We start from the raw sequence: 26412 nt of genomic DNA on the forward strand, positions 1-26412 counted from the left end.
GGTGAACGAGATGCTTCCCTGGGTTGGATCCCTTGTGCGCTGATAAATATTTCAAACACAAATATAGAGGTTGAGACTGGTCTATTAGCCAGTGAACCTTTGTGGTAGTTCCCCTTGGGTCCTGGTGCCAAGTTCTCCTCCTCTACAAATCTTAAATTCAGGGATAGAGAGAAGGAGGCCAGAATTTATGACTTTGCTCTTATTTATGCTATTTCAACGGCACTGCATAGCCCTCCTGTGAGCTGGCCTCCACGACTGTTGTGGATGGCTGCCTGAGGCATGACATGATTTACCTGACATTTATATTGGGAGCAGAACACAGAGATGGATTCCAGTCAAGTTTCACTGCTGTTACATAGGCCCAACCATGATTTTATTATGTTTTTCTTTTCCTTTTGTTCCTAATGCATTTTTCGCAACGTTCGTACCGTTACATTGACGTTGGTGGAAGAACATTTGAGTTCGCTGAGAAGAAGGTAGTTTTTCAATAGTCTGCATTTTATTTTTAGAGCCAGTCTTAATTATTGTAAGCTTGCTGTGTTTCATTATAATTTTGTACCTCACAGTTTATTTGCACCGAGTTAGCACATGCTTATTGGAAATGTGTTCTTATCCCCATCATATGCAGGGAATAGCATGGGAGGTCATGATGGTTGCGTACAAAATACCAAGTGACCTAACCTGCTGTGTCCCAGGCACCACTGGTGGGTTCCCCCTCCTGCAGCATATCAGTCATCTGAACTGCTCCCCCTTTGTTCTCCCAAAAATATCCCTATTGTCATGCATCCCCTCAATAGCTCCCCAGTCCTGGTACGTGCTGCTGCCTCCACGAAGTGAAAACACCAACAGGTGCCTGCGGGAGACCCTCTGAAGACTACACACGTTCTGCCTTCCTGTCACTCCCAGCCCTCGGCCAATAGGAAGGGGCATTCTGAAATAAAGAATACCCATTGAAACATACGTGAGTTCGCCTGTTTTGTGTAAACGGTTGGAATAGCTGTGTGGTGCCTGCAGACCACTGGTGTAGGTTCCCAACTTGAGAAACCATAGGCAGGCTGGACTGCTTACTAGCTGCTGCTCGCAGAGGCACCATCGGCAGAGGCAGCCAGCCTGTGAAAAGAGTCAAGACAGGAGGTGACCGCAGATATAGTGCCCGAGGAGTTCCCTTTCTCCATGAGGACAATGATGGCCACACTCCTGTGGACAATTTGGGGCTGCTCCTTCTTCACCCTCTCAGGTAGGATGTGCTGCTTGATGTGCTGCATTTCTCTGTGTGTGTGAGAGAGACTTGAGAAATACAGACTTAGGGGTTCAAGGAAGGCTGAGATTCCACTAAATTTTGATTAGTTTTCCGATTGTCAGCACTAGTGAGCAAATTTCAAGTTCGTCATAGGGAGTCGGCACAGAAAACCCTAGGCTCAGGTGGAAAAGGTTGCTTGAAGGTTAAAAAAATTACGGTGACATACACGACCTTGTGACCGAGCAGTCACGTAACCCAATCACAAGTCCAATACAGGGCTTGTGGTTCTACGTTCTTCTTCTTGCGATGGCATCACAGTTTATAGGTTCTTCTTAAGAGATGTGCACATGTTTGGGACGCATGTGCCAGTGGTGGAGACAGTGGGATTGAAGAAGGGGGAGAGTGAAAAAAAGACCAGATAATGAATAACCAGAAATGGAAACGTGGTGCATGAGTCGAGAGGAAATAAGTGAGTTGCTCCCTCTGTCTCTGTTCTCCTACGTCTCTGCTCATTTAAAAGTTTTTGTCCTTTCTCCCCGTCACTCCTCAACCCAGTGCTCCCCAGCAGCCATGTCTTCTATTTCTTCTATATTTTCATGCCTCTGCTACCTTGCTGAGATGCTTTTTATTCCCGTCTATATACGTTTTCCTAAATCTAGGCTGTTTCCCTGCTCCTCCATCTCCTCATGTTCAGTGTCACACCACAATTTTTTTGGAATGAGATAGCACCCAGTACGCCTTTACAGTGTCGAAAGAGTGTCATGTTGACGTGCAGAAGATCCTTGCCTTACAGGAGATTTATAATTTTGCAAATCACGTGAGTGGAAGAGGGCACAACACCATAAATCTGAGAGCAGAGGTGAGGTCTGGGAGAATGTCTGTACATGCGCAAATGTCACTGAATGCCTAGAATCTTTTTCAGACCTGTGCCAATACAAAAAGGTGAAAAGTGAGCAATGTTATCAAATAACCATTGATCTCACACCAACATATGCTAAGGTTTTCACATATATGCAAGTACATATTATTTTGTGCATAATATACATTTTTTTAAATATAAACGTACATTTTTGCGTTATAATATGCGCATGCACGTTTCTGAGACACAGAATTTACATTTTTGAAGTATGTGTGAGTTAATATACCAAAATCATCATGATACACGTTATGATTCCTACATTTACTGTGTCTGAGGTCAGAGCTGAACATTTTTAATCCACCCATACCCTTCCTACCATTTCACAAACATACTGGGAGGTCTTCACAAATGTTCTCATACCACTGCTCTGGTATTCAGCTGCATCAGAACCAGAGCGTCGCTTGCTGGAGAAGCTCTTCAAGGATTACAACCTGAAGGTGCGGCCTGCACAGAGCTGGGAGCAGAAGGTGATGGTGAGAGTGGGAATGACTCTCTCTCAGCTCATCAGCCTGGTAAGACTGCGCACACACACACACACACACATTGTATGAAACCGCTCATCCCAAGCAAACACACAGATATATCACATTTATTACATTTTATTATCAAAATCTATTGAGTTATTCATACATTGAAAAAAATGGACTCGTCTATATATATAGAGAGAGAGCTAGAAAAGATGTGGAAGGTGAAGGCAACAGTGGTCCCCGTGGTAATCGGACCACTTGGGGCTGTGACCCCTAAGCTGGGAGAGTGGCTCCAGCAGATCCCGGGAACAACCTCCGAGATCTGTGTCCAGAAGAGCGCGGTCCTAGGAACAGCTAAGATACTGCGCAGAACCCTCAAGCTCCCAGGCCTCTGGTAGAGGACCCGAGCTTGAAGGAGTAAGACCGCCCGCAAAAGGGGACGAGTGGGGAATTTTTTTTTATATATATACACATATTTATAAAGTTTAATCTGTATCTGAAGGCATAACTGATGTACTGTTAAAAATCAAGTATTGTTCAAAAAACTGTGAGAATGTTGAGTGTATGCTTGGGTAATGTAGAAGCTGTTAATTGTTCCCTGCACAATTCCACATTCTAGCAACAATAAAGACAAAGGCAACGTGTGCTTTACTAAAGCATGCCTAAATTAGTTTAATGAAGTACATACACTTGTTGTCCTCACAAGAAACTGAGTATGTTAGTTCCAGACTATGTGGATCTGTACTGCTGTCAAATTAGAGCTAATTATATTCACACTGTTGTTTCATACCATTTTAATCAATAACTCTGAAATTGCTGCCAGAACTTGCAGTGAACAAGAATTAGTAGTATAGCAGACATTAACTCAATAACGCCAGTGAGAATTCAGACACAGAGCCAGTTGCAAAAACTAGATTTAATTTTTTATTCGCTAAAGTAGAAAAAGAGGTAAGAAGAAGACTCACGGTGTCAAACTGTGTTTCTCTTCAGGCACTGAACAGAGAAACACTTTCCGCTTAATTAGAAGAACAGCTTTATTCAATACAAGTTTGAGTCTCGCTTGTGTCTTATACTCACTGGGACTAGGATTTTGTAGAGGCAGTGAAACGTAACGGCAGGGTTTCTCCGCTGAAGTATGCTGGGGTATCTCAGCTGTCTTGGTTACCAGTACCTCTTGAGGACACGCTGGCTTCCTGTGGGTTACTGGATATCTGTGCTAGAAAACCTTAGGCTCAGGTGGAAAAGGTTGCTTGAAGGAAAATTACTGCAGAGTTCAACACAGCCACAATAGCTCACAGAAGTGTGTATGTGTATGGGAAGAGTGTGCACTCAGAGCTTCCCAAAAGCATTTAATAGCCTTTGCTGATCATGGGGAGGTTTGGCAGGAGGGTAAGAAAGTGCTAACTGCTAAATTTAAGCAAAGGTTGGTCTCCCTACCGCCTTTCACCTTCATTTTATCCTTCATCTCCCTCAGTATTCCTACTTCTCTTTCCTCTCCTAGTGCTTAAGAGAGCAAACCGAGCACGTCAGTTTAACTTTCACTGCCAAACAGTTCATATTGTGTTTCCACATAGCTTCCAAAGCTTATGTACATCTGGCTGCAGGTTTCTTCGCTTAGGCTGGCAGTCCTTCCATGTGTAAGTCATCAGATTAAGCAAGCTTGCTAAATGAAGCAAGAGCAATTACTTCTGATGGAATTAAACACAATGTGGTGTGAAGGAAATGACGTGTTCAAGGGTATTATCTTTATTGTGCTGCCCAGCTCACTATAGTCTCGTCCACAGAACGAGAAGAATGGAGAGATGACGACCAACGTGTTCATGAATCTGGTAAGCACCCAAAGCATTCATCTCCATCAAGCCCTGTATTTTGTGTGGAACTGGCATCCCGCAACAGTAAATTACTTCAAATTTATCTGCCTTACATTTTGCTCCTTTCTGTAGCTCCCTCCCCTGTGCTTCTTCCACTCCATTTATCTCAATTGCTAATTAAAATTGTAATAGTTCTCCTTCGCTTGACAGTACTGTAGGCACCTAAAAAGTTACTTATTAATTACAGTGGTAGTGCAAGCGAAATCCCTTTCATTCCCTTCCTCTCTGTAGGCCTGGGTAGATTACAGACTTTCCTGGGATCCTACAGAATATGACAGCATCCGGGTCCTGAGAATACCTCCCAACAAAGTGTGGCGTCCAGACATCTACCTCATCAATAAGTGAGTATTCAGTTATTCCTTAAGAGGAAATAAGTTTATGGTAACAACCTCACAGAGGACAGAGGGGTGGGCACCTACCTTAAGAAATGTCCAGTCGTGACTTTTTCAAGATTGTTTAATCTTGACTTCATGATTTTGCAGTTGCTCCTCTGGAGAACGTGTGACCAAAATGCAAACAGTTGCTTTCGTAGTCAGGTGCACTAAGCAGAGTTGGTGTAATTTACAAAATAGCCTTCTTTTTATATTAAGCACTGTTTCTTGTGTCTCGTGTTTGTCCTGCAGCAACGATGGCCAGTTTGACGTTGCCCTATATGTGAATGTTTTGGTGTACAGTGACGGAACAGTGAACTGGCTCCCTCCAGCCATCTACCGCAGCACCTGTTCCATAGAGGTACCATAGGCACCACTAAACTCTGTCCGGTCTCTGGCTCAGTCAGTCCCATCCCATGATAATTAGTGGACAAATCCATCCATTTGCCCTAAAATGAAATGCATTCCACCGTCTTCTTTGTGATTATTTCCAGCATCCAGTGTTTTCATTAGCTTGTGTTGTCTAGTGGGGGTGGGGGGGAAGTTCATCTAAGTGTTTACTGTGCCCTACCACACAATACATTAATTTAAATATATGTTGTGACATAAATATTAGTACCTGGACTTGGAAGGTATCTAATTAGCAACACATTTTACCTTTAAGTGCTGTTACCTTCTATAGAAACCTATTTTTGAATATATAGACATCTGAGTATAAACCCTGTGCTGGGACACAGTGAAACCCTCCAAATACTGCAACTCAACATTAACATTTCAAAAATACTTGAAAAGAACATTCAAGGTTGATGTATTTATTGAATAATTTATTCTTGTTCTTGTCCTTTGTGCTAGTATTTCTTAAATATGCATTGGGCACCACTCACAGTTATGACCGTATTTTTTGCAGTATGGAATTTAAACACGTTAAATTTGAACACAAACACATTTCAGCTTCAGACCCTCTTCAGAACGTGAATAATATCATTTGAATAATTTAAAGAAACCGCAAATCTCATCAGGTTTACGATGAAGGAGTTGAATTCCATCAGTTATCGGTAACCACTTGTCTATGTCTTTGGACTGTGGAAGGAAACCCATAGAAATAGGAGTAAAACTTGCAACAAGAGCTAGACTGGACCCCACATTCAACAGCCCAGAAGCCATGAAGCACCTGTTCTACCTGCTGCACCACCATGCTGCCATACTGGTGTTACACTGCAGTGAAATTCTGTAGCTGCTGAATCCTCCCCCTCCAGGTGGCATACTTCCCCTTCGACTGGCAGAACTGCTCCATGGTGTTCCGCTCCTACACCTACGACTCCTCAGAAGTGGACCTGCAGTATGCTCTGGATGAGAAAGGCCAGGAAATTCATGAGATTATCATTGATAAGAATGCTTTCACTGGTCAGTATGAGGCAGTGGACTGTACATTGAGTACATCCTCACTGTCACCTCCTTGTTTTTGTGCTGTGCTCTCGGACTCACAACCATTTGAGTAAAAACTGTGCATATGTCACGTTATCTGCACGATAAAACCTCAGAAGAGCATTGGTCAGTTGTGCGGTGAAATGTGTGACTGCAGCTTTGTTGATTCACAGAATATTTGTACAAGCAGTGTTTTCACACTCTCTTTGCAGTGTGTTCATATTAATTACATTACACAGGAGCATAAAAGATGAGCCTCCCTTAGGATTTAAATTGGCAGCTTTTTGTTTTGGACTCCTGGTCTGTGATTACTTTCTTCGTTTATCTTATTCATTTACATTTCCATATGAAGTGGCTTAACGTTAAGCTATTTGTAATAATTTATCCAGATGGGTAAATTGTACTCTGTCAATTCAGAGTAAGTAGATTGCTCAAGGAACCTGCAGCAGGAGGAGGAGGGGATTCAAACCTGCAACCTCAGAGCTCTAAAGCAGCGGCTGTAAACATCACACTACCTGCTGATTACTGTCTTGCTACTCTACGATGACCCACTTGGTCTTGAACCCCTCACCTTCTCGTAGAGAATGGCGAATGGCAGATCTGTCACAAGCCCTCGAGGAAGAATGTTAGGGAGGGCCTGTACGAGGACATCACCTTCTATCTGATCATCGAGAGGAAGCCGCTCTTCTACATCATCAACATCATTGTGCCCTGTATCCTTACCAGTGTTCTGGCTATTTTTGTGTTCTACCTGCCACCTGACGCAGGTGAGGCCATTGTCTGTTCCCAGAACTTTTTGACGAGTCCTGTGTCACACACTTCTGTCTCTTTCGGTGAAATCATGCTAAAGACACTAGGATGAAAGAGCGTTTCTAGGCGTTATGCATTATAATCACCGTCAAATTCAAGTGCAGGGTACTGTAGGTGAGTTTTGGGAAAGACAGGTGTTCTCACATTTTTGCATTAATTTTTTTTAATGCAAAAAACCTTTTTAACAGTGACAGTTCATAAATACTTTTGACCCAGAGGCAGGTGGTGAATAATTCATATTCATTTCAACATTGGTATTGCTCTTTCTTTTTACTTTTTCTTTATTTATTTTGATCTCTTTCTTCAACTCTTAACGGTGTCCTCCGTGCCAGGTGAGAAGATGACCCTGTCCATCTCTGTCCTCATCGCCCTCACGGTCTTCATGCTCCTGCTGGCTGACAGGGTCCCTGAGACCTCCCTCGGCATCCCCATCATTGTTAACTACGTGATGTTCACCATGATCCTCGTCACTTTCTCGGTTATCCTCAGCGTGGTGGTGCTCAATCTCCACCACCGCTCACCTCACACCCATCACATGCCCCTGTGGGTGCGCAAGGTAAGCCTGCAGAGGGAGCTCATGGCCATGCTGGGCATCTGTGGTTTGACTGGCACTGAGCTTCACTTGCACCTGTCACCCTGGCTCTCTGAACGAGCCATTACCTCATAGATCACAGCATTTTTCACAAACAAGATCTTGTGTCTGGATAGCCTTTCTAAATGAGGTATTATTTCAATACTTAAAGAAATGTTTCCCATGACACAAACTATAAGTGCATACGTCTTGGTATTTTGCTATGGCAGTTTACGATAAGAAGTGATTCCGAAGCAGAGTCCCTTAAGGGAGCTGAACTGGCAGTCTGCAGGTCACAGGGCCACGCCCTTGTCTATAATACTACCCAGGTGTTCATCCACTTCCTGCCAAGATACCTGGGGATTAAGAGGCCCCACCCAGAGGAACCCCTGGAGGAGGAGCCCAAAGAGGACACTCCCTTATCCCGTTTAGATGGCCTGAGGCGTCCCGGAGAGTACTTCACCCGGAACATCAATCCTGAGCTTGTGCTTCCCTGGAGGGACAGGTAAAGAAAACATCGGGGAGAACGCAGTCACCGCATCATCAGCACCATTGGAATTACGGAAAAGACTAGGATTTTTCCTAGCAGTGCTCCTCTTGCTGCACATCCTAAAAGCAATTTTTAAAAGTGGTCACGCTGCTTTCCTTTGCCGAAAGCTTCACACTGCAGCTTAACTGGATATTTGCACAAACAGCTGGGGAAAAGCCTTCCAGAATAAGGGTGGCGCACTGCTAGAGAGGGATGGAGAGTAGCCAGGATAGCAGTTACGTAAAGAAACATTTTTTTTTCTCATAACCCTGAAGCCAGCCTGATTTTCCTCTGCTCAGCAATGTGTCTGTGATTCCAAACCCCCCCCCCCAAGTTCCACCAGCATACCTCTGGAGCTCCACTTGTGCATCTGACAGTTTTACTCGGCACAATGCAATGCGCAGCACGACCGGCGCCTCCCCTCCCTAGGGCCTTGCTCGTAAACGGGCCTCGATGACGACGGGCGTTCCTCGCCACGGTACAAGGGCACTGTTTTCAGCCTTGCTCAGCCACCGAGCACCCCCACCCCCCCATAGTCGCCAATTTTTAAGCCTTTGTTTTGTTAGGGCATTAGAGTGTGAGTCGCCATGTGCGGATGGGGGTGGGGAGGGAGGGGGTGCAGCTGGGTGCTGCACTTCAAACGGACAGACTGGTGGGCGTCCGGACCCGCCGCAGATGGCTGTCCTTGTCACAGAGCTTGTTAGAGAGCAAACCCTGACCTTTCCCTCGCTCTGGCATGTATGCATGTATGACTGTGTGTATGTGAGTACCTGTAATTATATTACATTGAAATGACTTCATTTAGGTGACTCTTATCTCCAAAACGACTCACAGCATTAACACACACATTGGCTGAAGTTGCTTGTCCCAAGCGGGGTTGCGGCAAGCTGGAGCCCAACCCGGCAACACAGGGCATGAGGCTGGAGGGGGAGGGGACACAGCCAGGACGGGACGCCAGTCCGGCACAAGGCACCCCAAGCAGGACTCGAACCCCAGACCCGCCAGAGAGCAGGACCCGGCCAAACCTTTATTTTTTTTACTGGAACAATTTTATGGTAAATACCTTGCTCAAGGGTATTACAGCAGCTGGTGAAACTCAAACGTAAAACCTTTTGGGTTGTGATGAAGCAGTGTAGCAATGAACAGTGGGCTGTGCTGTCATAGCTCTCGAGTGAGAAGAAAACTGGTAAACTGGGCAGGAGTGCAGAACAAACACAAAGCTGTTACATCTATGGAGGGATGTCGCCGCTGCAAAAAATAAAGAGGCCGGAGTAGAGCAGTCCTCACTGTGCAGGAATGCATGTCCGCGTTGTTACGATTGGGTTCCATGACCAGCACCTTGAAAGGCATCACTCACTGGACCCCATGTGGGACCTATGCCACCTGAAAGCCACATGAATGGACAGATTTCCATCAGGGGATCAAATGGAATAATCTGAGGGTTCAAAATTCCACTCTTCCATAAAAACATGGGCTCTCCTTTATCTGCGTGTTCCTTTGTAGTGGTTACAATCTGATTACGACTGCTCGCTCTGCTGGGGCCCTTTCTTGACTACCGTGGACCATGCCAACACTGGTGTGTTCATTTTGAGGACAAGGGGGTAGAGATTTTATCACGAATTATTGCGCAGAAGTGCAATGTGTATCACAGTGTGCGATTTACTGAACCGCTTTAAACAGCGGTGATGTGCGGCTCTGCGGCATATTAAGCAAAAGGTCATTGCAGAAAACACTTATAAGAGATGTGTTCATGTGAAACCACTGTTTGCACAGAACACTGTGACCGGTGACAGTAAACCAGCAAATTTTACAGGGATCTTCAGCAATGACCGTTCTGAGAAGTTCTGCCGGCCTCTTTGGCCTGGCCTGTCTGGTGATGTTCTCAGGAGTAACAGCACGGTCAAGTTGCAAAGGTACTTTGATACGGACAACTACTGCCTGATCCTGCCCGCTGACCTCAAGTCGGCCATCGCCGCTGTCACGTACATGGCGGAGCAGCTGAAGAAGCAGGACACGGACGACACAGTGAGTCCCCTGCCATGTCCCGCACTTAGTGCTCTGCTCACTTCTCGACCATGGTAGATTATGATTGCCTGCCTTTGAATCATGTCCTGCATTCTCCCTTTTATTAGCTTCTCACACTCTTCTCCTAATCCTGCCCATGGGATTACATGGCATTGCAAAGTTTATTACTACGTTGTGTTGGACTCCTACGTTCTAATCCTACCGTTATGTACATCAATGGCCTTCTGTTCTTGGTCCAAGTGGACCCCTCAAATTGTCTTTTTTGTAAAAAATTAAACCGTTACATTAATAATTTAGTTCACAATTCTAACAGCCCCTGTGAGTTGAAGGCCTGCTAAATGTTTGCAGTTTATTAAACAGAATATGTGTTCAAGAACAATCCAATGAAATGTATGTATAAGTAGAACATCAGTTTGACCAAGTGACCAAAGGGTTGTATGAGCACCACTCATGTAAACTAGCTTGCACTGGTAAGATGCCTGAACTGGTCATTCATATAAAGTGCAAAACTGTTATAAAAGTGTGTCCTTAACTACGAAGAGCAAATTAGACACTCAGATTCAGTCTAAAGAAGATTTCTTCCGATGGAATGTCATTTACGTTTAGACTCTCTATTGTCCATAAATTCACTTCAATTCTATTCTGCCCCAACAGTTACAGGGAAACACAGCTGTATGTACTTCCAATATGCTGTTTTGTTACCCAGCGTGTTTTATTTTTGTCCTCGCGTTTGTCCTCAGCTGAAAGGTGACTGGCAGTATACTGCCATGGTTGTGGACAGACTCTTCCTCTGGCTCTTCGTCATCATCACCACCCTGGGAACTTTGACCATGTTCCTGGATGCCAGCTTCAATTACACCCCCGACCAGCCGTTTGCCTGACACCATTCCCTTGTTCCAAGTTCCCGTCGAAAACAAGAAAGAAAAAGAAACGCTACACTTCTTATGATTCCAGTCTAGTGGGACACCGCCTGTTTTCTGCAGATGCATTCCAGAACATTTCCCTGGCACCCAATACCTTCGACTTGTAATATTATGGAGTGATCACTGAGAAACAGGTGACAGAGGCAGACTTTAATGACTTTAATGAATATGTATATACTTTCAGGCCCACAAAGATAAGAATTGTATGACAATACAATAAACAACGCAATGCAGTAAACCAAGTGACGTACCAGAAAATGTTTCAAAATTTTACATGCGCACCTTGAGTGACGTTTTCACAATATGGTGTTCGGAATTTTAAAAATGGTGAAATGAAAATGTTTTTCACACACTGCATGGCAGAGCACGTTTCTCTCCTCTAAAGAATACACCACAAAGGCTTTCTCTCTCTACACTTACTGTACCTACTGGAAATATTTTATCTCTACAGCCTGTGTAAGGATATTAAAACCTGGTGTCTGAGTGTATGTTTTCACTATGAAAGTCCTGCTTTATATATATATATATAGTGTACAGCCTCAAGTAACTGTGCTTTAGGTCTCTCCACTTTGCAGAAAGTGACAATTCTTTTGCTACAGCACCTGCATGTCACTTCAAGCTCTGCTTTCTGGTCTATGATGGTCTGAGAACACCAGGGGGTGCTGTGACCAAGGTTTCAACTGAGCAGTACAGAATGAATGCTGTGTGGACTCTAGATGGAACAGCAGAAGATGGAACCAGAGCACTGAATTTTCCGCCACAAGTCTTCATTGTATCAGATTCATTAGTCATTAGTTAAGTCAATTTTCACAGTAATAGCTATATAATTAATGAATTATGATGTGCACAGTCTGTGTAAGGACAAAATTTAAAAAAAAAAAAAAAAAAACTTAAAAATTATATATTATTTTTATTTTCATGCCTGTTTGCAGTAAAGACTAAATTTGTACATTAAAAATTAAAATTGCACGTAAAGTTGTACAGATGTATCCTATGCATTTTTTTTCCTAAAAATTAAATAAATATTAGGAGAAACATGTCATGAAAATATTTATATATTACTAATGTAAATTAGAAAGAAATACCTTTCGCATCAGTAATTTAGGACGCATAAAGAAATTTCTAATACTCCAACAGACGTCTTAAAATGGAAGGGGCAACACCCATCTCAAAAAAATGTAGCGATGAAAAGCACCGGCTGACAGAATAAATAATAATATGTAGAAAGTATTTGACTTAGTCCAACCAGTGAGTGAAAATGGGCCTCTGGTGATTGTGCTGCATTGGCACACACAAACGCAAAGGTGAGCCCTTAAGGGGGAGGGTGTTATAATGCACACGGTAATATTGTAAACAGGTTGGATCCCTAGGGGGGAACAGCCATGAGAAAGAGTCTAAAGGGTTGAACCATTTCCTGTGTCACTCATTTGCAGTTCTGTATTAACCCTTCGATGAAGAACTTAGCCTTAACTCCAAATATTTTAAAGTATAAATGTGTAGGAGCATACTTAAATATGATACAGCCACTGAAAAGCAATATACTAACAACGGAATTATAATTAGTTACCTTTTCTCCTACTCCTACTGTGTAAATTGATAATATCAACAGTTATGTCTTGTCCAATTACTACATGTGCCCTTAATCAGATACAGTGATTCAAACTTTATGCAGTTTCTACTCCTATGTCTAACATAATGATAGACAGAATTTAAAAAAATATAAATCACAAGTGTTTTATTATGACTGGACTTGGAAGTATGAACAGCTACCACTGGTATGAGTCAGTGAAGATTCATGCAATCTTAAACTGTATATCACAGTAAATAAACCAAAATGTGAACTTGATTCGAAAATTTCCTGCAATAAAATCCTGTACTTAATTCACAATATTGGTGTTAAATACCTTTAACAGAAATTACACACTCCAGGTTTGATGAAAATAAAAAAAAAATTTTGAACTGATGCAACACCCTAAAAAGTAAAACTCATTTCATAAATGATACAAAAGGAAATGTAAAGCATGAAAAGATGTGAAAGGGAATTTGATACTTAAATTCCAATTCCTTGCTTCTGTTTTTTCAGCTATATTTAACTATATTTTCGGTGCTTTCACATCAACAATACTTTATGGCATCTTTTGTTAATAAATGTTCTTGTTTATAAAATAACCCCAAAAAACAACAAATAGGAAGAGATACGTGTTTTTCTGTGTTCTGCTTTTTGCTTCTCTCGCCTCCTGTTATGATTTCTTTCCCCTCATGTTGCTAAGGGTGTTGCTGCCTGGCAACCTTCAACAGCTTCAGCTGCAAGAGGGTGTTCAAAGCGTCCAAAGCTGTACAGTAGAGGAGAGTGAAGGGTTTAAGGTTTGCCTTTCCATTGGCAATCTTAGTATCTATAACAACTGAATAACATCTGTAATAATAAATATTCTTTTCAAAGAAATTTGTTTGGGAGCCGCATTTGTCCTAAAATGGTTTAGGAACAAGCATCTCAAAACAGATTGCAGAGAATATTATTATATGTGTACGTTATGGGTACTTAACCAATAATATACACATAACTAAGAATAACACAAGGTGACATAACCTTGTACTGTATTATGTGACTTTACATTACCCTCCACGTACTGTGGGATCGAGCCACTTCAGAGTGACTTGTGGGTTTCACATCTTGTTCTTGTGGAGACAAGATGTTCCAGTGTTCCTTTGGCACTCCTGAATAGCAGGCAGCTGGGCTGGGGAGAGGGGCCCGCTGAACCTGAGGGCAACAAACGACCCATTGTCACTGTGGAAAACGTCTCTGAGACGCAAGGAATTTCAAATGCACCGATGTGACCAGGGGGATTTTGTTTCAGGAATGTTCGCGCTCGGCACTCCCATCGCTCCTGGATACTGGATTTATCGCTCGCTCCCTTTGCTGAACCGAGGCCCAGGCCAAGTTGTCTGACTGGCAAATAGAGCCTCTCCTTCCTCCACGGTTGGTAAACACACATCTATCTTCCCCGCTAGGAATTAAACAATGCTTTGCAGGAGGGGAAAATAGCTAAATCTGCTGAAACTTCAGAGATGCCTCTTGGCTCCTCTGTAAGCACTTCTTGATCTCAAATGAACAAGCAAAATGAAAGGCCAAGATTACACTGCTTTTGGAAACTGGTGAACCGTTACCAATAAAACACACCGTACTCCAGCTCTTCTTTCAGGCACCAAGTAATACCATGATGACAAAACACCCACAAACTCAGAGACTTCCAACTGCACAACGTACACTTTAATCCAGTCAAAGCCAGGAAACTCAGAAAACAGCATTATTTCAAATATGCCCTATTCTTATTATTGAAAATAGGATATTATATGAAACAATTACACAAGTTTCCAAAACTCGATACCTACAGACAACAGTGTGAATTTCAGGTTTCAGAGTTACCAGCAACAGGTTAATTCATTGTTGTCTAAATTCCTTTATCCAAGAAGATAACTTGTAAAACCAGCATGTTGCTTGGTTGCTGCAGTAATTAGATTTGTACATTTGTTATTTCTTAAGTTTCTGGGGACTTTCGTACAGCAACCTCAGATAAAAACCTTAACTTAATTTGCTGTTCTACAGTATGCAGTCGTACAATGAGAAAAATCTGATATCAGTCGCATCAGCAAAAGGTATCAGTTAAAATAGTACATTAAAAGAAAAAATTGTGCACACCTTACCAATGTTTCATATAAAGACGCTGTCACAATCACTGTTTGAAAAGAAATTATTATTATTACTATTATTATTATTATTGAATAATAATAGTTAATGAGTTTGAAGTTTTGTTTCCAAATGCTGAGGGAGGTGCAGGCAGAGAAGATTTTAGCACATATAGATAATCATCCATCACCACTGACAGACAAGTCAAGGTCCTGGTCCCTAAAGTCATCATTTTAATTCATTCAATTATGACAGTCTGCCTTGAAAAACAATTTTCAGCATATCTGATGTTTGTTTGTATGCTGTGCTCTTTTCCACTGTCCTCCTTGTTGGGTTAATTTTTTACACTCCAGACAGATTCATTCATTCCCACATTCTTACATTGCTATTCAGGAGCTCCGTGGGTCTGATACAAATCACCTGTTTCACAGAACATTACTGTAAAATAATGACCTGCAGATACTATCTGGACAGAATGAAAGGTGAAAAAATCCCTATTAGGTGAGTTACTGTAATATTGAAGTGCTGTCTGGCTTGTGCCTTTGAGGTCACATTTATGATCATGCCATGAATTACTATATTTTAATGACCTAAGGACACATTCATTCTGTTCAGGGACTAACATGCAACATTGCAGGACAGTAAATGTCAGATGCAGAAGAACGATAAAAGTTTTTCCACAAGTGGAATGAAGCGAGTCTGTGAAGCATCTGTTCTCAGCCCTGCACCAGCAGTTAGCATTGTTTTCAGCTTTTCCAGCATTTAAACCAGTTCAAGGGAAGGATAAATTATTTTGGTTGCCAAAATACTGTATTTTACTAAAGTGAGTGTTCAGGTACACTGATCCCACATACGTCACTACAGGTACAGCCCGCATCGGCACGCTCACTCATATTATTGCATGTGTACCATAATCTTTGGTCACAGGGTATGCAAAGCCAACTCGGAGATCACTTCTTACAATATTCACACGCACTTTTCCTCACAACTATCTTTTTCTGAAAAAAAAAAAAAAAAAAAAAAATCTGACCCACTTGTCCCATACTAACTAAATTACATTACCATAAATCCTATTTTAGGGGGGTGTGGTGGCGCAGCGGGTTTGGCCGGGTCCTGCTCTTGGGTGGGTCTGGGGTTTGAGTCCCACTTGGGGTGCCTTGCGATGGACTGGCATCCCATCCTGGATGTGTCCCCTCCCCCTCCACCCTTACGCCCTGTGTTGCCAGGTTAGGCTCTGGCTCCCCGCGACCCAGCTTGGGACAAGTGCTTTCAGTGTGTGTGTGTAAAACCTATTTTAAGGGCTGAATTTGTTTTTTTTGGGTTTTTTTGCATGGTTTGCTGAAAATGATTTTTTTGCATGGTTTCATAACAGATGTGAAACATAAAAGCTTTTTAATATGTTGTTAAAAGCTATACACTGAGAGAGGTGCAGCTACAGCACATGTGCAAACTTAACCCTAACGGCGTAACGGTTAGTGTCTGGAAAAAGATCAGCAGTGAAATTCTGGAAGTTTAATGCGTTCAGTGACAGTCTGAGAAAGTCCAGCAGCTGAGGGGCATCTCATGTCCCCGAGCAAACAGTGACAGAACATGGAGAAACACGACATCTCTGTCCAATGACACCACACCGCGTCTGTAACGGTTCTGCCGTTACTGCCTTTCTTCCGAAACCGAAAACGTCACAAAGTATCTCCTTCATTAACGGACTAAGTAAGTGGGGGAAGGGTGCTCGATATTGTCAAAATTGTCCATAAATCCAAATCAAATGCCCATCATCATGGAACCGAAAAGTCGGAGCACATCGATCTTGATCATCTTCGCCCGTTCATCACGTGGGAAAAAACGCGCATTTATTTATTTATTTATTTATTTAATACGTGTCGTGCAAAAAAAAAAAAAAACAATAACGAATAATGATTCAGCCACCCTCTTAACAATAAAAATTGAACTTTTACGTAGCGTGTTGAGAAGAGGAATCACTGACTCTGCTCCTCCTCGGACCATCGCATCAACCAGGGAAAAGAGCGAAGTACCGACGCTGCCGGAAAATAACGGGGAGGCACCGACGTGTGAACCGAAGAAGAATTTTGTCCGTTTAATCGGGCTCCCTTAACTGGAGAGATTTACCGCATGGCGCCACAATCCTACAAGAGCCCAGAAACAGGAGGGAGGCTTCAGAGCAATGAGAAAGCATCCCCCCCCCCCTTCCTTCCTATCCACATGCACTTAAAGCGCGCGTCCCCGACAGCATCTCAGTGACTGTTCAGGTGCGGCTCAACGGAACAGGTGGAGGGAATCGCGCTCCGGGGGGCAGACAAAGCAAATATTTAACGTTATTCCATAGTTTTCCATTGTTATCTGGAAGTGAGTGGATCGTTAGAAGGCGAGCCGGTGCTGCTGGACCTGCTTTCGGCAGAGGAAACAAGTGTCTCCCGGAGCAACAGGTGCGGGAGGAAGACGAGCGCGGATAATAAAGGAAGGAAAGAAAGAAAGAAAGAAAGAAAACTCTGTGGACATCTACTGCACTGGGCTAAAGATAATATATATTTTTATTAGTTTATCTGGAGGGAAAAAACGCTATTTAAAGTATGGCCAATTCGGGCATTCAGCTCCTGGGCTTCTCACTGTCGCTCATCGGGGTCGTCGGACTCATCGTGGGCACCATCCTGCCGCAGTGGAAGATGTCCGCGTACGTCGGGGACAACATCATCACGGCCGTGGCCATGTACCAGGGCCTGTGGATGTCGTGCGCCTTCCAGAGCACGGGCCAGATGCAGTGCAAGGTGTACGACTCCATCCTGCAGCTCGACAGTGGGTGCATTCTTCATACCGTCTCCTGGTTTTGCTAAATGCGCCGATCAGCGCCTTACGTGTGCGGGTCAGCAGGTGGGGCAGTGGTTACAGTGCTTTTCTTCTAATCCAGAGATCGTAGGGTCACAGCCTCCTTTTGCTGCGCTTCACTTGAGTGAGACACTTACCACCCCAAATCTACATAACGAATACCATGCTGTATAAAAGGGCAAATCCTTTTAAAGGTGTTTACGTCGCTTCCTAAACCAGCTGAGCACGGATAAAAACTTCAGGATTACAATCAGGCTTCTGCAGTACACACAGAACAAAGTCGTTGAAAAAAATGATACGGAAAGCAGAGGAGCACCGAAAGTCATAGGGTGATAGGTGAACAGAGAATGTGGGCAGCTCCTCACACAGGTAATTTAGCATCCACCCCTGCGCCGTATCCATGGACTCCCCTTCCCTCCCATGAGTGCATGTGGAATACTTACAGGGGGCCGTGCTCACTGTGGGATGCGCATTTCACCGACTGCAGTGTCGCTTAATCGCTCATTATCAACTATAATCGGTCTGTGTGTGTCCTGTTTACCCCCAAGGAACCCTTTGTAGGTCCACACAGTTGGTCCATTGTCTCCAGTTCAATGAGGTTCTATGTGAGCTCTTATTTAGTGCATCGTGACTATGCCTGTTTCAACTCCGATTGATTTCGGATTTAACCTTCTCAAAGTACTAAAGAGAAGCAAATAGCAATTTTTCAGAGCTTAACTCGGATTGATGCTTAGTTTTTTTTATGTGGAATAGCCTATATCAGTTGACTTATGTATAAATATATATAAGTATAGATCATATATACACACACACATAATATATTTAAAGAGGTAATAATTAGCAAATATGTGCATGAGTGTGATCTGTATATGTCATACACATATAGTAATATATAGTACATGTACATTTATTAATTTTACCAGACACTTTTCTCTAAAGCGACATACATCTCAGCAAATACAACGTGTGCATTACATTAGGAGAAAGAGAGACGTAGATGCAGACTTGTGATTCTTAAGTAAAGTCAGTTTCTTTCCTTCACCATATGAACCAATGTTCATCACATGAGTAGCTGCAGAAAATTTCAGGAAAAACCAGAATCAATTAAAAATCAGAATACCAACAATTCCTGATCACCTTCCTAGTAATTTTTTTTTTGGAGCTAAATATAAACATTTACATTACATTACAGGAGTAGCTGTATAAAGGTTTATCAGGGCATGATCTTTAAGTTATGGTGCATGAACATTTACACCTTACATGAACTTAGATCATGGGCAAAGTGAGTCTGGAAGAGGTGAGTTTTAAGACCCTTTTCAAATGTGGACAGAGATTCAGCAGTTCTGAGTGAGAGGGGGAGGTTGTTCCAGCACGACGGAGCCAGAACTGAGAACCTTCATGCTTTACCGTTTGTGCGTCGGACCACCAAGCGGACAGATGTGGAAGAGTAGCAGTAGTTGAAAAGTGCTTCTATTTGCATATACTACTCTGAGCGAGGGCGCGGTGGCGCAGCGGGTTTGGCCGAGTCCTGCTCTACGATGAGCCTGGGGTTTGAGTCCTGCTTGGGGTGCCTTGTGATGGACTGGCATCCTGTCCTGGGTGTGTCCCCTCCCCCTCCAGCCTTGCACCCTGTGTTGCTGGGTTAGGCACTGGCTCACTGTGACCCCCACTTGGAACAACCAGCCTCAGCCTGTGTGTGTGTGTGTGTGTGTGTGTGTGTGTGTGTTCTGATTAAGCCTGGGATGGTGCATATATTTTCACACCTTTGACTTTGATTCACATATGATGGAAAGTCAAAAAGTACAGTATCTGCCATATTTTTCTTCAAAGTCATACAGATTGTTGCAGATGCCTTTTGATTTATGCTTATTTGATGGGGTAGCAGGTAGAATAGTGTTTAGACTTGCTCTCTTTGGATGTGAGAAATGTTGCTTTGAATCCACCTTTTGCTATAGTTCTTGCAAGGAAGGTAGTGACCTTAAATTGCCATGGTAAAACTGCCTTGCAGAGTAAGTGGGTAAACAGTTGTAGATAGATTAATATTGTGAGTTATTTTGGCTAAATATTAATGCTTATGTGACATCCAGGATCTGGATACAGCATATAAAGGTACTGAAAAATTGTGTTCCTCTTCTTGAGTTGTGACATTACTTATGATTCCTGTTCACCTGTAGATGTCCATGTTTTCAAGTGCAAGTCATCCGTTTTCACTCTGATGGGTATGTGCTGCATGCAGAGTGAGAATGGGATTAGATTACAGATGATAAATGTTCAGATGTGTTAAAGAACTGAACGATAACACTGAGTCAGATTGCGGTGTGGATTCTGAGGAGTCCGACTTTGTACGTTCAAGTTGTGGAGGGCAGTGGAAGCCGGTGGCCATGGCAACAGGGGGCCAAACCACATAGGAGGAGCCATGACTAAAGTACTTGATCTGAATTCCTCAGAGAAAATGTTCCGCTTTTTAAAGGTAATTATACTGGTATCGATTGCTATGCTGAAAGAATATTTAATAATTTATAGGTATGTTTCAGTTTATAAACCTCCTTTTTGCTTTTATGAAGAAAATGATATACAGCTGTGTCTGTTTTACTGTTTCTGATGTTTGAAAAACTGTTGAAAAAAATTCCCAAAAGTCTTGAAGAAAAGTCTTGTAACTGTCATGGTCGATCGCGAAAGGAAGTGGCGGACCCAAGTGCAGAGCGGAATAAGGGCTTTATTATGGGAAATCCAAGAGACTTCGTCACAGGACAGGCAAAAGGCCTTCGAGGCGCAAACGTCGTTAAAGGGGCTATCCAAAAAGCAAGGTTGGTACACAGGCAAGAGGTCGATGATCATAAGGAGGCACACGAGCAAGGTCTCGACACTGGGAAAGGGCTAAGGGATCAGGAAGGAGTAGAGAAGTCGTAAGGAGGTCGCAAGTAACACGGCTGAACAAGGTTCCACGTTAGCTCCTGTTCTGATGCCGCCTTTCATGCGTCAGGCTGTGTCGCGCCCCAAGTGTTCCGCGTTGCTTCGCCGGTGTGGGCGTGGCAATAACCCAACTGTTCAGACAGGATCTCATCCCCGATGTGGAATCTGTGCTCTGGTGCACATCCTCTAAAGCACTTGTGATTTTATAGAAAACTACATGCTGGATCTTTTAAGTCTAAATTATTTCATCTTTACTGTAGCTCGGTTCTCGGGAAGAGTGCAGGAAATAAACGCCTTTGGATTGGCCTTTTACGTATTTACTAAAGTTATTTTTGTTAACTTACCTGTGTGAACTGAGGCTCAGCTTTACTGATTTTTCAGGGGTTTTTTTGTATTTGATTGCTGTAACATTTTGATGTGTTTCCACTGTGCTCTGTATTTTGCTTTGAAGAAAAGCATATGGTAAATGAATAAATTTGTTTAATATTAATATTAGATATAATTGGGCTACAAAGAGGAAAAAAATACAAAAAGAGAAACTTATTAAATTGCTGCACAAAAATGTAGTAATGCTAGTAATGTCTCCATGTTTTCACATATTTTGTGTAAAAAAAAAAAAAACAGCCACATTTCTGCTTCAGAATGTGCTGGAATTTGTGCTTTAATTTTCCCTGTTTAAATTATTATAAAATAGCTGTTCAAGCTTAATATTTTTTCTTACAGGCTTCAAGGTGCAATAACTTTTGTAAACCTATAGCTGTATGTATAGCATCCATATGGACCGGAATACCTACAAGTACAGAACCAGGTTTGGAGTTTGTGAGCAAAGTAATGTACGTGTATGTTGTATTCCATTTAAAAATTTTGTAAAGGATAATTAATAACCATCCTTTAGGTGCGTCTTATAACGTCAGCCAGGTGGCAGAGGGCAGCAGAAGGTTGCCCTGCTTCTTCGCATGATGTCTGATTCGCCTTTTCCCTCTTTTAATCCGTCAGTCGACTCGCACTGTGACTGAGGAACAGGAATGAGTTGGAGGAGTGATGTACTGGTCCTCACTGGCAGTCAGTAACTTGCAGGGACTAGATGTCAGGCTCTCCAGCCAGCTTCTGGTTTCCCTAGGAAGCATAAGAGACTGTTGGTCCATGGTAGTGAATGTCCCCATTTCTTGTCCTGATCACGGAGGGTTAGGAGAATCTATTAGAGCTACAGGGGGTCTTCATATCATCTGTTACCCCTCCCCATACTGGCCACTGAACAAAGAATACGGACAACATGCCCTGCTGGAAGCTTCCATTCGGAACTGGTTTGAGCTGCACCTGAGAGCAGGTTCAGAGAACGTGAGTGGAAAGATGAAGAGAAGGAGGAGGGGCCAGGGGAGATTCCAGAACAGGACGACTTTGCATGTGTAGTTAAAGAGCTTTTTGTGTTTTGTGAATGCAAAAGGAGGGGAGTCATCATTTCCCTTCTCCGCCTCCACTTCTCCTTGCCTGAGGGCCTTTGTTTGTGAGTTCAGGGACATACTGGCACAAACTGGTTTTGCAACCGGCCTGGCCGCGCTCGCCGTGATTTGTGGAGAGTTCCTCAGAATGCTCGCTTCACCAAGTGCGGGCGAACGGGAATCCCAACTGGGCCTCATTCACAGAAGAACAGATGGAGGAGCTGGAATCCTTTTTCATTGCTGCAGCAGAAAAAAGTATCTGGACAGGTTAAACCAAGACCATTCGTGACCGTCATGAGGATATTATGTAAACTCTTTTTCATTCCAATTTGAGCTAATTAATAGGCATGGCACAGTCAGTCAGCAGTATCAAAACCCAAAATATATTTTGAATTCTACCATTCGCAATTTTTGTTTTTCTTTAAATTAACGGGTTTTATAAGTGAAAGAGGTTAAAAATATTATGTCATATTATTTCATTTGTTGAAAGTACTGGGTTGTGAAAAAGATGCTATATGGTGGCTTATAGTCTTTGCAAAAAAGTGGCTTTTTTAAAACAATAAAAAAATCACTGTGATTCGTTCAACTTTTGTGTAAATGGGTCTGGAAAAGACATTATAGAGAAATGGCCTGTATTCTCTCACTCGGCCATTCACTTTTGTTAACCGCATGTCCTCATCAGGCTCGGGATGATCCAGAGCCTATCCCAGGACTGATATACAGTAGCATAGAATGGAAAACTCATATTGCATTAATTTTAACTCAGCATATTCACATCACACACACAGTGGCTGAAGCCGCTTGTCCCAAGCGGGGTCGTGGCAAGCTGGATCCAAACCCGGCAACACAGGGCGCAGGGCTGGAGGGGGAGGGGACACACCCAGGACGGGACACCAGTCCATCGCAAGGTACCCCAAGCGGGACTCAAACCCCAAACCCTCCAGAGAGCAGGACCCGGCCAAACCCGCTGCCCCCCATGCAGCATATTTTCAGCACATAATCTAGCTACGGTGAAATTTGACTTCTGTGTTCTTCATTGTCTTTGGAAAACAGCCAGTGTAGAAGTACAAAATAAAGCCCATTGTACAGACCATGTTTACTTTGTTTCCCATATTTTTTATTTATGCTGCACAGTTTTACTCAAAAAACTCCTTTTAATGGGTGCAAGAATGAAGTCAGAGCATGAATAAATATGTACCATTCCTGTTCTGTGTTTCAGATGCGCTGCAGGCGACCCGGGCCCTGATGATTGTGGGAATCATCGTGTCTGTGGCCGGTCTGGGTGTGGCCTGCACCGGTATGAAGTGCACCAATTGCGGTGGCGACGACAAAGTGCGCAAGTCACGGATCGCCATGACGGGGGGAATCGTTCTGCTGGTGGGAGGTAAGTACTAGGAGCTCATTCTGAGAGGCTGCCTTCATGTCTCAACAAACACATGGGTGCTAACAAGGGCTCACTGGCTACATGTTCAACAGGGGAGGAGAAGAACTTTATGTTAAAAATAATTCTCAGCCTGCAGTGAGCAGTTAGTGACTTTATTGTGCTTCTTTAGTAATCTTCATTCTCCTTTTTTCAGCCTTGTGTGCCATAGTTGCATGTTCGTGGTTTGCCCACAATGTCATCCGTGCCTTCTACAACCCCTTCACTCCAGTCAACTCCAAGTAGGTTCCGCTTCCAATTTTTACTATTTGTACATATAACACAGCCACATCTACAGCTGCCAAGTTATGATGCTGCTTGCATTGTTACAGTAAGCTGCAGACAATGGCTTGATGACCAGGGAGCTGCCTTGACCGGTGTTTTTTTTTTTCCTATTTGGAAAATAAGGTTGTAGACTGGACCAAAATTGCTTCAGTTTATTTTCTTATAAACTGGTAGAGTGCCCAAGCATTGTTGCGTGAATCACTTTTCCCATTGTCTTTTAAAAAGCTAATATAGTTATAAAAATTAAAAATATATATATATTTCTGCAATTGCAGGTTTGAATTTGGAGCAGCAATCTTTATTGCCTGGGCAGGATCCTTCCTGGATCTCCTGGGGGGCGCTATGCTGGCTGCCTCATGCCCCAGGAGCAAACAGGTATCCAAGTACCCTCCCAAGGGCTCAGCCCGATCACCTAGCAGCACCAAGGAGTACGTGTGAGGATGCCTTATAGGCTGGTCGCACCGGTGCTACACGTAAAAGAACCATTGGCCATGCTCACACCGGGTCAAACAATACAACTTTGGCTTACCTCTATTTTTAAAGACATACTTGTGTTTTAAATCCAGTTTACAGTCGCCAATTTCTTTGTCACGAATTCATGTTTACATTGTTTTTTTCCTAGTGATATTCCAACATGTTCCCTCATGGGGAAACTGCCTTTCTCTCTCCCCCTATTCGAGTGTGGCACACTACAAATGAAAATGGCTTCAGTTATGTCAAATAGGGCATCCTCTCAGGAGGGCAAAAAGGCCGGTCTAGAAGAATCCTCTAGTTCCGGTTTAAATTTTGTTTAAGAGCCAACACCCGAGATAGATAGCTCTCAGCAGAACCTGGAGCTGCAGGAAGACCAGTCTTGGCACTCCTGAAAAAGAGTGCGAAGGTTACTCGGAAGCTTATATCACTGTGGCTCCAGAGCCGATAGGACTCCTGCAGATACTTTGTCAGTGCCACTCAGAGTCAGAACCACCGCCAGCTGTGCTCAGACTGCACGCATGAGCTTTTTGAAGAAATACATTACACTGTTTATTTTACTTCTATTATGTAATTATTAAGCTATCACCTGATCATTCCACTTTTCAGGGCTTAAAAATGCAACTTGTTCACCTGAATGGCAAAGTTCTGTTTATTCATTCACAACGTTAAGCATCAGTGTTCATCTCCTGCTAGTAGTGCAATTGTTGATCTGGCTACACTAATATAAAGTTGCATATATGTGTCTGTAGACATACTTTCTGTAAACAATTTGTGTATTTTGTCATCTTTTAATTCTCATTCAGACTTGTCCTTTTTTGGAGGGGCTTTCAGACTGGAGAAAACCTGTTTTTCTTGCTAAATTTAGACTGGCTTAGTTGAATATTTATTTTGTATTTCTACTTTAGCTGATTTGTGAGCAAATTTTAATAAAAATACTTTGAGGATTTCTTTATGTAGCAAAATCCTTAAATGGCAATCATGATTTTAAGCATTTGTGCAATAGTTATTAGATTAACAAACCTAATAGGGTGTGTACATTAATTGGAGAAGTTGCAACAAAGCAAAAATTAATTCCAGCCAGCACCTAGTGGTTAGGGTTGTTTGCTTGCAGTCTGAAAGTTTTGGGTTCAAAATACAGTCTAAGCAGTTGCTAATCCCTGTTCCACATAGAACCTCTGAAACAGTAATCCATAAGAATACCCTGCTAAATAAATGAGCATAATCACCGGAGGTTTCCTTTCACAAAGGCACCGACAAAATAAAGGTTAACAATCCCACAAGTGGTGGCACCGCAGCCGGGCTGTTCAGGCATAGCTGTGACCAGAGCTCAGTATGTCTGGAGTTTGCATGAGTTTCCTCCCACAGCCCAAAAACACACGTTTCAGGTTGACTGGGAACGCAAACTTGGCCTTCGTGCGTAATGTGAACGGCTGTGTGCTTGACCGACGTTCAAGACAGGCCCCAGACCACCACAACCTTGACTTGGACAAGCAGTTAAGGTGAATGAATAATTCCATAAAACTTATCTAATTGCAAAACCCCAATTTTCACGATAGTACTATCTAGTGACAAGAAAGTCAATGTAGGAAGCAAAATTGGAAGCAAGTTAGTTGAAGCGGCTAACTTCACTATGGTCATTAAGCCGGGAAAACGTGACCAGGGCTGTGGAGTCCACGCACAAAACCTTTGACTCCAACTCCAGTAACCCAATAATTGCTTCCAACTCCACAGCACTGCCCAAAAGTTGCACTTTATTTTGAAGGGTCGACTTATCCGGCAAATAAGTACCAAGAACTGTATTGCACCTCTAACTTTTGGGGGTCGACTTATACAGTCGACCACTTGAGAGTCACACGTCTGCAGCCATGTCTTCGTCTCTTAAAGTAATGCACAAATTGTACTTCTGCGGAGATGTGCGTCACTTTGGACAAAAGCATCTGTTAAATTAATAACTATAATACAGTACATTTAGCTGGAACATTTACTGACTCCAGTAACCCAATAATTGCTTCCAACTTGGACTACACAGTGACAGCACCAAATGTGCCAGTACTCAGAACAGAAATAAATCCTCTGAAACAAGTTTAATACAGCTTTGAATATAATTTATTCTGTAGGAAAAATCAAATGCCTATCACAATCATATCAAAGTCAAAAAAGGCAACTGTTTGCTTTCCTTGCATCTCACAATGAGAAAAGTTGAG

General features: G+C 42.9%; 2 protein-coding genes across 2 annotated transcripts; both read left to right on the forward strand.

Moving 5' to 3' along the window:
• The first annotated feature begins 1173 nt into the window (after positions 1–1173).
• Positions 1174–11109, forward strand: chrnb1l (cholinergic receptor, nicotinic, beta 1 (muscle) like). Its single transcript, XM_018744354.2, has 11 exons — positions 1174–1237; positions 2538–2671; positions 4411–4455; positions 4729–4838; positions 5121–5229; positions 6125–6272; positions 6875–7060; positions 7436–7659; positions 8004–8179; positions 10090–10228; positions 10969–11109. Exons 1-11 carry the CDS (start codon positions 1174–1176, stop codon positions 11107–11109), a joined length of 1476 nt encoding a protein of 491 aa, XP_018599870.2.
• A 5975-nt stretch (positions 11110–17084) lies between these two features.
• On the forward strand, positions 17085–25100 carry cldn7a (claudin 7a). The gene is made up of 4 exons (XM_018744392.2): positions 17085–17647; positions 23249–23413; positions 23607–23691; positions 24010–25100. Exons 1-4 carry the CDS (start codon positions 17425–17427, stop codon positions 24170–24172), a joined length of 636 nt encoding a protein of 211 aa, XP_018599908.1. The 5' UTR covers positions 17085–17424; the 3' UTR covers positions 24173–25100.
• Positions 25101–26412: the final 1312 nt, after the last annotated feature.

The sequence above is a fragment of the Scleropages formosus genome, chromosome 13, assembly GCF_900964775.1.
Source record: "Scleropages formosus chromosome 13, fSclFor1.1, whole genome shotgun sequence".
NCBI lineage: Eukaryota > Metazoa > Chordata > Actinopteri > Osteoglossiformes > Osteoglossidae > Scleropages > Scleropages formosus.